The sequence below is a fragment of the Hyperolius riggenbachi genome, chromosome 6 (assembly GCF_040937935.1).
Source record: "Hyperolius riggenbachi isolate aHypRig1 chromosome 6, aHypRig1.pri, whole genome shotgun sequence".
In the NCBI taxonomy this organism is placed as follows: domain Eukaryota; kingdom Metazoa; phylum Chordata; class Amphibia; order Anura; family Hyperoliidae; genus Hyperolius; species Hyperolius riggenbachi.
In genome coordinates this window covers 329474358-329485283 of record NC_090651.1, presented here as the reverse complement: position 1 = coordinate 329485283, position 10926 = coordinate 329474358, and the positions used below count along the sequence as shown (strand labels likewise).

At 44.5% G+C, this 10926-nt stretch overlaps 1 protein-coding gene across 1 annotated transcript in view; it reads right to left on the bottom strand.

The window, feature by feature from the left end:
- Window positions 1-4677, bottom strand: part of LOC137522205 (carcinoembryonic antigen-related cell adhesion molecule 7-like) — a 12465-nt gene extending 7788 nt beyond the window's left edge. Inside the window, exons 1-2 of the mRNA XM_068242237.1 lie at window positions 4650-4677; window positions 1301-1657 (exon numbers count right to left, since the gene is read on the bottom strand). Of these exons, the coding sequence (XP_068098338.1) occupies window positions 1301-1657; window positions 4650-4677 (385 nt within the window). The remainder of the gene's footprint in view (window positions 1-1300; window positions 1658-4649) is intronic.
- Window positions 4678-10926: the final 6249 nt, after the last annotated feature.

Sequence of the window (10926 nt, the reverse complement as noted above, 5' to 3'; positions counted from 1 at the left end):
TGTTACTCTGTGCCTGTACTGATAGTAAACTAGCTGCAGTGTGTAATGATCTCTGTTATCTCCAGTATGTACAGTATAAGCTGTTACTCTGTGCCTGTACTGATAGTAAACTAGCTGCGGTGTGTGCTGATCTCTGCTACCCCCAGTATGTACAGTATAAGCTGTTACTCTGTGCCTGTACTGATAGTAAACTAGATGTGGTGTGTGCTGATGTCTGCTTCCTCCAGTATAGGCTGTTACTCTTTTCCTGCGCTGTTAGTAAACTAGCTGCAGCGTGTGCTGATCTCTGCTACCTCCAGTATGTACAGTATAAGCTGTGACTCTGTACCTGTACTGCAGTGTGTGCTGATCTCTACTAGTTGCACAGCAGAAAGGAGGAGGTGGCGCTGCTGTCCTGAATGGAGGACGGACGACTGGCTGAGGGTGTGCAGTTTGCTTATCACAGACCCACAGCCAGCAATCCAACCAGTGTGTTATTGTGTTGTGGAATAAGGGTTGACACTGCATGTGTGTGTGTGTGTGTGTGTGTGTGTGTGGGGGGGGGGGGGGGGCGCCAAAAGTTTTCTTGCCTGGAGTGACAAAATGGCTAGAAACGCCCCTGGCCCCATTACACCTTAATCCTTCTCTTTGACTAATCACTACCGCTATTTTTCGTCAGTTTGCAGCTAATCAATGTTGAGCAGAATCGAACCTGCAAAAATCACTTCTAATAGCTACTGTATAATGCTATTATGTTGTTAGCAGTAAATTTCCCGGTGCCATAATTTCCTCCCTCCAGCATGACAACGGCCATGTGCCATAATGTTGCAACTGCAAAACAGTAAATAGAGTTTTACATGAAATTGTATGGCGGTTCCATAATGGTCGCGTGGAGCTGTGCACCAATTTATCCTGCTCTGCCAGGGGCTACTTCTTCTGTCCCTGTCTCTCTACTTTCCTTACAAAGAGATCAGGTGGAAAGCAAAAAGAGCATGGATTGGCATTTCCCCTAGCACCCTGTTTGGCGCTAGTCTACTTTAAGGGACCCAGCAGGAAACCTCATAGGGAAATTCCGCTAATGTGATTGGATGAACAGTACCCTCTCGAACTGCTAGGTTTCCAATAGGTTAAACTACGCCCACATTATTCAGCCAATCACAATGCTTTGTGCCGTAGAGGGTACTGTGATTGGAGAACTGTTCCCTATGACGTTTCCTGTTGGGTCCCATAAAGTAGACTAACGCCCCGTTTCACCATTTATCCATCTCTAAAACAAACATACATTTATGAAATTGTCTGAAGACCTGCTTATGTCACTCACTATAGACTTTTAGGTTCACAAAGTTGACATCGAGCGTTGTGTTTGTTCGAATCTGTACTGCGTACGATCCCTTGTCTGGTATATCAAGATTAGAGATGCGTAGTGATCCATTGGGGTAAGCTGTGATCCGGCCGTGGTACTTCACCCCGTTGCTTTGTGGGACACGAGCTTTGGGAGTGTATGTAAGTATCCGATTCTCATCTTTGGCTTCTGGGCCTCTAAACCAAATAAAATCTAGAATGTCTTGTGGAATCCCGGCTACATTCAGCATAACAGATCCTTGAAACTCTGGAAATTGAGGAACCTGCTGAATGCTGATTATTCCATTGGCCACGCCCAGCAACACATTGAGGAGAGCTGCAGGAGGGAGAGGAGGAGCTCAGTCATCACATAAGTAAATTGCACACAAATACGGTAAATAATATCTCAAACTTACATCATCCATGTGAATTAAAAAGAAAAAAAAAATGTTGGAAAATGCCTGTATGTCCTTCTTGAAGGGAACAGTGGCATAGCAATAGGGGTTGCAGAGGTCTCAACCGCATCGGAGCCATTGGGCCAGAGGGGCCCCCCCGTAAGTCCCTCCCTCAACCACAGTATTAGCTCCTTATTGGTCCTGTGCTTGTAATGATCAATTCTATAGATGCTTTAAATGGTAACAATCATTAAGAAACTGTTCCCCATCCACTTCTTGCACCTCTGTTGTCTTTGGCAGGTTTTGGTGTGCCGTATCAATTGTTATGTATAAAGTGCTGGGGGGTGGGCAACGTAAACCTCGCACTGGGGCCCACAGCTCATTAGCTACACCACTGGAAGGGAACCTAAATGAGAGGGATATGGAGGCTACCATATTTATTTAATTTTAAACAGTACCAGTTGCCTTTATTATATATGCAAACTGCGCCTCCCTGCAAACTTATCTAGACAAAAGTTTTACCTAAATACCAAGTGCATATACAGTTTATATGGTATGTCCACCAATCGCATGTAACCAACATGAGTATGCGCTATTACAAAATTGTCCAGCAATAGACGATATGGTATGATGTATGTCAGCGCTCCTCCTCTTCAAGCTCTGTGCTCTAAAAGACACAAACACATATACTGCACATAGTGCATTACTGCCAGTCAATGACTCCCAAACTATGTGAATCCTTGAAACACACCCAGACGGAAGTGCAAGGTAGTCGCATTGACTACACGGAAACTGTGAGCGGACACCCTGAGGTGGAGCTGCGGGACGCCGAGTTCACCCAGAGAGGAGTGTCACCACTGGGTCTTGAGCCCGATACGCCCAAAAATCTTCTTGCTACGTAAGTGCGCACTTGAGGCGCAGGCCTTTAGCATATTGATTTTACATGTTACGCTATGAGCATTTTATTTGTATTTTACAAGTCTGATCTGGATTAAAGAGTTGGAATTTTTTACGGAGAGCTGCTTGCCTGGTCTATATATTGAAACGCTAGATCCACCTGGTGTCTGAGGTGGCAACCATCTGGTGAGCAGTTTGGCACTTAGCACGGGGTTTGGCACAGAGGCACCATTTGTCACCCTGGGTGTGTTTCAAGGATTCACATAGTTTGGGAGTCATTGACTGGCAGTAATGCACTATGTGCAGTATATGTGTTTGTGTCTTTTAGAGCACAGAGCTTGAAGAGGAGGAGCGCTGACATACATCATACCAGTACCAGTTGCCTGACATCCTGCTTCAAATACTTTTAAACCCTGAACAACCATATGCAGATCAGGTGTTCTGACTGAAGTCTGACTGGATTAGCTTGATGCTTGCTTCAGGCGTTTGATTCAGACACTGCTAGTGCCAGAATTAATGATCAACAAGACTGCCGGGCAAATGGTATTGTAGGGGCTGGATAGTGTAATGGTTAATGTCTCTGCCTCTGACATAGGAGATCAGCATTTGAATCGTGGTTCTCTCTGCTCAGTAAGTTGCACCTGGCACCTATTCAGTATGTGACTTTGGGTAAAACTTCCTAACACTGCTACTGCCTATAGAGCGTGTCCTAGTGGCGCTTTGAGTCTGCCAGGAGAAAAGCGCAAAAAAATGTTATTTGTCTTGTTTATAAGGAAATAAATATGGCAGCCTCCCTCTTTGCAAATGTGCATTGATTTACTCTGTTTTACCGCAGGGTGATGCAACGGCAATGCAACTGAAGGCCATTCACACTTATGGCATCGGGATTCACTAGAAGTATCTAATCCACTGCAATCCCGAGGCACAGCCTGCAGAGCATTACCGCAAGCACCGCGCTTAATGCATGGTAGTTGCGGTATTAGAGGTCTATGGGCAACGCAGTAAGTGGAAATGACGTAACTCAGTGCATCATGGTGCGCGCTCGCGCATCAACGAAAATCCCAGTGACTTATTTCATCTGGCAGGCAGTAGGTCACGGAGGGGGGGGGGGAGGGGGCAGCGACATGCATATGACCAGGGCCGGATTTGTTCTTTTTAACGCCCAAGGCCAACTATACCGTCTGTATGGTTGTTATCTCTGTGTGACCCAATGAGAATTCTCCTTACTCTCCATCATTGGATGTCACAGACATTAACTATTTTAGTAATATCCGTATAGATATGTTATGTTTGCCATCTCTTTAATGATGGACCCATTGTGTCACCATGAGAGTTAGGCTGATGTGTACCTGCAGGACAGAGCGTACAGGTCTTGCAGGGATGACAAAAGTACAGGACAAATAGTTCAAAGGTTAAAGCTGTCCTTGTAGATAGGGATGGCTCCATAGAACAGCTTTACTGCCCCTCACTGAGCCGCCCCTAAATTTCTGGTGCCCTAGGCCATGGCCTAGGTGGCCTTGCCAGAAATCCGGCCCTGCATATGACCCTGTCGGCACACTCTGTCACAGGGTAATAGTCGTTTTTCGCGTTGCGGTGGGATGCGGCAAAACCAGCCTGAAAGTAAAGTGAAGTGAAATTCCGCCAATTCATTTTTTTGTTTTATAATAACAATTGTTATTATTATTATTATTATTATTATTATTATTCAGAAGTAGAAAGGGTCCCACTCCACATTGCAGCCAGTCCCACTCCACATTGCAGCCAGTCCCACTCCACATTGTCAAACACCTTTTTTGCATATAATATAAGTACAACAGTATCTTTGTATGTGTGAGGATAGGCTGACCTTTTCCAACACTGTGATAACCTTCCTAATATTAACTACAGCCGCAAACAAATCCTGCTTGGTTCGGGTGAACTAGGGTAGGTATTAGGAAGGCCGGTCTATCTGCTGGAATTTTTGAAAAAAAATGTTAATATCCGGATTTATTAAGGATATTGGTCTGTAAGAACCTGGCTGTGTTAAATCATCATTACCTTCCTTGGGTATGGCTGGTAGACCCATGGGTTGTAGTTGCCTGTCTGTCTTCAGTATTTCATTATATAACTGAGCTAAAGGGTCTTCAATTTCTTTTTAGAAAACCTTAAAAAATTCAGCCTGTCGGAGGCGGCTAAGGTCTGTCGGAGGCGGCCTGGCTGGTAATGTCGGCATTGAGTAGGGTTACCTTCTCAGATGTAACGTGTGGGAGCAGTAAGTGAGCAAAAAAATCATCTAACTCTCAAGGTCTAGGTCTGTCTACAGAATATAAAGAAAATACAGGATAGAACTGCACAAAAATGTAGTTTATTGACTTAGGGTGGTGCTCTAATGGTCCAGCCTTATTATATACTCACAGAGGCTTCTGTGGCTGATTGTTTCTTGATGTCATGTTAGTAGTGATGGCCTGAACTGTTTCCTGCGAAAAATGACAGTTTGCCTGTTTGCTTTAATGCAAACGTTCTTGTCAAAAATTTGCATTCACATTTAACATTAAAGCCAATGGCTGTCGACTTTAGCAGTGCCCTGGGTGCTCCAGGGTGCCGGTGTGGGCGCAATAGGTCCAGAGGGCGGGGAGGAGAGTGGGAGCCACGCAGGAGGGACTGACGAAGCTCTAGCTATACTTAGTATAGCTAGAGCTTAAAGAGACTCAGAGATGAAGGACAGTACAGCTCTGATACTTACCCGGGGCTTCCTTCCGCCCCATAAACACGTCTAAGTCCCACGCCCTCCTCCCACGGTCTGCAGTACAGCTGCGGTGAACTCCATTACCAGCCTCGGTGACATCAGGCCGGGTCTACTGTGCATGCGCGGGAGGTCTGCACATGCGCAGTAGACCCTGACTGGCATCGACTGAGACTGGTAACGGAGCTCACTGCGGCTGAACGGCAGCTTCTCTTTAAAGAGGAACTTCAGCCTAAACTAACATACTGTCATTTAGTTACATTAGTTATGTAAAAGCAGGCAAATGTTTGATTTCATGAGGGCAGCCATCTTTTTCATGAGGGCAGCCATCTTTTTGGTTGAAAGGAGGTGACAGGGAGCATGAGACACAGTTCCAACTGACCTGTGTGCTGATCACTCCTCCCAGTTGCTAGGCAACATAAATAACAACATAGGAAATCCCATCATGCTTTGCACAGCATCAGGGGAAAAATGCCCGGGCAGTTTTCTTTGATGGGGCGGAGCTTAGCTTTTGTGCAGCTAAAAATGAGGCTTGAGTAAGAAAAACAAAGTTCTGATGCTGTGAAACTGTTAAAGAAACACCAAGCCTTTTCAGTGCTGCTGAGTAGATTTTTAGTCTGGAGGTTCACTTTAAGCATCATTAAATTTCCCTTCAGGGCTCCACATTGGTCTATTAACAGACCAATGGGAAAGTGGAGACTTTTGCTGATTAGTATTAACACTTGTCAGAAACACCTGATCTGAATATACTTGTTCTGGGTCTGTGGCAAAAAGTATTATGCTAGGTATACAGAATGCAATTATCTGGCAGATTTACCTGTCAAATCGATTTTTTCCAACATGACCGATCTGAAACACAATTGATTTTCTGATAGATTTTCAGATCGATTTCCATAAAAAAGAACGGACATTGATTGGAAAATCGATCGGAATTCAGATTGCCAGAAAATTGTATTATGTGTACCTAGCGTGGTAGAGGAACAATAGGATAGCCAGGTAACTGGTATTGCTAAAAATGAAATAAATATGTCAACCTCCATATCCCTCTTGTTTCAGTTGTCCTTTAAAGATACTCTGAAGCGAGAATAAATCTCGCTTCAGAGCTCATACTTAGCAGGGGCCATCCCGCGGCTTAACGGGGGTCCCTTCACCTCCAACCCCTCCCCCGCAAAATCTACGACCAACTTGGTCGTAGATTTTGCTGCTCCGAGAGGCAGGGCTAACAGCTGCAGCCCTGCCTCTCAGTGCGTCTATCAGACGCGCATCGCCGCCTCTCCCCCGCCCCTCTCAGTGAAGGAAGACTGAGAGGGGCGGGGGAGAGGAGGAGGTACGCGTCTGATAGACGCGCATGAGGCAGGGCTGCGGCGGTTAGCCCTGCCTCTATGCGGAAGAGATTCCGCTCTGTACGGGGAGAGGGGGGGGGGGGGTTGGGGGGTAAGGGACCCCCATTCAGCCGCGGGATAGCGGCGTTTTAGCAGAGGCACACATGCCCCTGCTAAGTATGAGGTCTGAAGCGAGATTTATTCTTGCTTCAGACTCTCTTTAAAGTTGCACTATAAGATCAAAAAAGGACTGCTGACAGTTATACATACCTCCACCAATCCCTATCCTTACCTGTAACAGTGACCCAGAGAGCGAATGGAAACTGTTTCTTGAACATCATTTTCTGGAGTTTACAAAATTGAAGGGCAATCTTCCCATCGTTATTCTGCCATTTCCTTAATTCTCCTTATCTTCAGTGCCACCAAATAGTTTCCAGTTTTGTTGTTGACTCTGATATGTAAATGTTTGAGGAGCTTATTGTTATAGCCACTGTCCCATTTGCCTCTTCTGCCTGTTTGTGAGTCTCTCTGCTGAACACCTCAAGATCTGTACTGTGCAATAGGGGAAATAACGCAATACATAGTGCTTCCTGTGTGCAAGAGACCGCATTCCAGGATTTCCATCCGTACACAATGGACAGATGTTTTCTGAAGTCTACTAACTTGTGGGTGGCACAGTTGCATAGTAGATAGCACTCTCGCCTTAAACATATAAACCATTTAACCAGTTCCTCACCGCTGTACCGTGTATTTTCTGTGTATCTACATCCCTGTGGACTTCACCTCAGCATCAGGGATGTAGATACACGTACAGCGTGGTTACGGCAATGAGCGCCCCCTCAACCCCCGCAGCTACTTCAACCCCCCATGACCCCCATGCTTCTATAGCGACCCCCCTAGCATCAGATCGCTGATTGGTACTCACCAATCATGCCCCAAGGGTTGCGTGATGTTGGCCCCCCAACAATCGACACAAATAAAAATTCTAGCATGTTTTGTTAGTGCTATGTTTATGCTCATTTGTGCTGCATAAATAAAGATTTGTGCTGCTTTTGTTTAGAAGATAATAAAAATTATTTTTTTCCATATGATGACATCACCCAGCCCCACCTACAACAATGCATGGACATGAAAATGGTATGGTTGGTTAGCGCCGGGTTTGTGCCCATTTGTGCTGCAAAAATAACAATTCTATCTGTTATAGTTTTCAAGATATTAAAGATTTTTGTAAAGGTCAAAAGGCACCTAATTCTTCTACAACAGCCCATGGACACAAAAATTGTGTGGTTGGTTAGTGCTGGGTTTGTGCCCATTTGTGCTGCAAAAATCACTGTTCTGCCTGTTGTCGTTTTCAAGATATTAAAGGTTTTTATAAAGGTAAAAAGTTCACCTAGCCCCCCTACAACAGAGCATGGACACAAAACGGCATGGTTGGTTAGCACTAGATTTGTGCCCGTTTTTGCTGCAAAAATCACTGTTCTATATGTTATAGTTTTCAAGATATTAAAGATTTTTATAAAGGTCAAAAGTTCCCCCAGCTTCATTTACACAGCATTTATTCACTTCACTATTGAGATGTTTTTGTTTATTTAATGTACATTTTTATAGCTCTCAAATTAAAGGGACCATGTCCCTGAGCTCCTTTTAAAATAGAATTTGGACTTATCTGGGGCTTCCTCCAACCCCCGTAGGCCGCAAGGTCCCTCGGTGTCCTCCTGGCTCCTCTCCCTGTCCCACTGGCAGCTCCGGCAATCGGCAACTTTGCGAGTCCCCGACGCACATGCTACACGTCATCACGCGCGAGAGTCCTGCACATGCGTGGTTCAGTCTTAGAGAACCGCGCATGCACAGCACTTTCACGCTGGCGTGATGATGCGTAGCCAGCCGGTGTGATGAGATGTAGCGTGTGTGGATCTGTGTGGGAAGGCCACTGGGGCTGGGAGGCAGACAGCGTCAGCGAGGGTAAAAATTAGCAATCACCCTAAGCTTCCCAGCGCCCTAGGCCTATGTGGCCGACCTTTCCAGTCGTGGCCAGTCATGTTTCATCACACATGCCTGGCCAAGCCATGCTCACCCCTGTCGCAGCAATTACTTCAACAGCCCAGCCAGGTCACAGCATCACCGCCAGCCAACCCAGCCACAGCATCGGCCACAACATCACTGCCAGGCCTTTCAGCCCACACATCATCCCCAATCCAGCCAAAAACAGTATTGCCAGGCACAGCAGCCAGCAGAGGAGAATTCAGAAGCCAGGCATATTCTGCCTATTTATGTGAAATGCTGTCTATTTATGTGCCTCATGACTGCTGAATTTGTCTTGTTGGGAGCCTTATGATTTGTTGGAGGCCTCATGATTGCTGAATTTGTCTTGTTGGGAGCCTCATGATTTGTTGGGGGGCCTCATGATTGCTGAGTTTGTCTTGTTGGGGGCCTCACGATTGCTGAATCGGTCATGTCGGGGGCCTCACGATTGCTGAATTTGTCATGTTGGGGGTCTCATGTTTGCAGAATTTGTCTTGTTGGGGGCCTCATGATTGCTGAATTTGTCTTGATAGGGGCCTCACGTTTGCAGAATTTGTCTTGATGGGGGGCCTCATGATTGCTGAATTTTTCTTGTTGGGGGTCACCTGATTGCTAACTGCGAGACTATGGGAAAAACTGAATCCTCATCATATGAGACAAAAGCATTAAACCTACCTTTTTTTAGCTTTTTAAAACAGAAAATAAAACTGTGAGGTTCTAAAAAATTGAATACATTTTCAGGAGTAGGATGGATGAAATTGTTTATCTTCACAGTTTATTTTCAACTTAGATTTTCCATAATGTTCATGTATGAGTTAAAACATTTGTACAGTATTTAGTTTAAATTGGTGTTGCCACTTTGCAATAGATAAGTGACTTTTGGGCTGCAGTTTGGGCACTCGGCCTCCAAAAGGTTCGCCACCACTGTCCTAATCTAATGTCCCACCATTGCTTAGTTCATGTAAATTTGTCTCCACCCGTTACCACACCCACCTTCTGGTCCATGGCCCACCCATTTTTCGGTGCGGCGTGATAAGCGCTCCATACAACGTGATCATCATATTTTCGGCAAGCTAGCTGCAGTGTGCTGATCTCTGCTGCCTACAGTATGTACAGTATACGCTGTTCTCTAGTTGCTGCACTGTGTGCTGATTTACCTCCAGTGTGTACAGTGTAAGGTGTTACTCTGTGCCTTTACTGATTGTAAACCAGCTATATTGTATGCTGATCCCAGCTACTTTCAGTATGTACAGTATTAGCTGTAAAGCCTGGTACACACATACAATTTTGATTAGCCAATTTTAGCTCTGTTCATCAAATTCATTGTCTTTTGGCCCACTTACCGCATGGGGGTGGTAAAATTGGTCGATGATTGACCAATCAAAATTGTATGTGCGTATACATCTTTGATCTATGCCTATACTGATTGTAAATTATCTAAATAAAGGACAGGGGCTCCATCCAATATTTCGATGGGCAGGCCCCTTATCTGTAGCTTACACCGCTGCTAAGTTCATGTACGAGCCGGATGTACCCCCCCACCTAGTGCCCGCAGGTGCCCCCGATCTCCAAGGACCCTAGAAACGCCCCTGGCCAGATCTACAAATAACATAGAAATTGGCTAAATAACAAAACTCACACAAATAATATAGTCATAACTACACCACCCCACCCCCCCCCCCTCGCCCAGGGAAAAAAAAAACTAAGAAAAAGGGAAAAAGGAAAAAAAGGGAAGTAAAAAAAAAACACACACACAAAGGCTGAGTTTGTATATCTTTAGCAGAAACATATGCAATCTCATCATGTTGGCAAAATCTGCATATTTATGTGAAGTGCACCCTGTAAAAATATGAAACAAAAGATTTATTAGATTGTACAATAAACAATATTATATATGTAAAACATACATTATGGACTGCTCAATAAAAGATGAAAACAGGGTAAAGGAATACAAGGGGAATGATATTAACAGGAAATAAATACAGAAAGAATAAATACATAATATATTTGTCGTTACCTTTAGAATTCTTAAGTAGGTGCAGTCAGGGTATTGTATATTGATTCATATTTCTGTGTTAACTCCTATTAATAAAATGAATACAGAATAGTGTGTGTATAATATATACATTAAAAAATGGTTTAATATATTTTAAATCCTTTACCACTTTCTAGATTCTTTATACAATAAATGGGATCTAAATCATCATCTGATTTTCAAACAAGTTCTACACGTAGAGGAAACCAATAG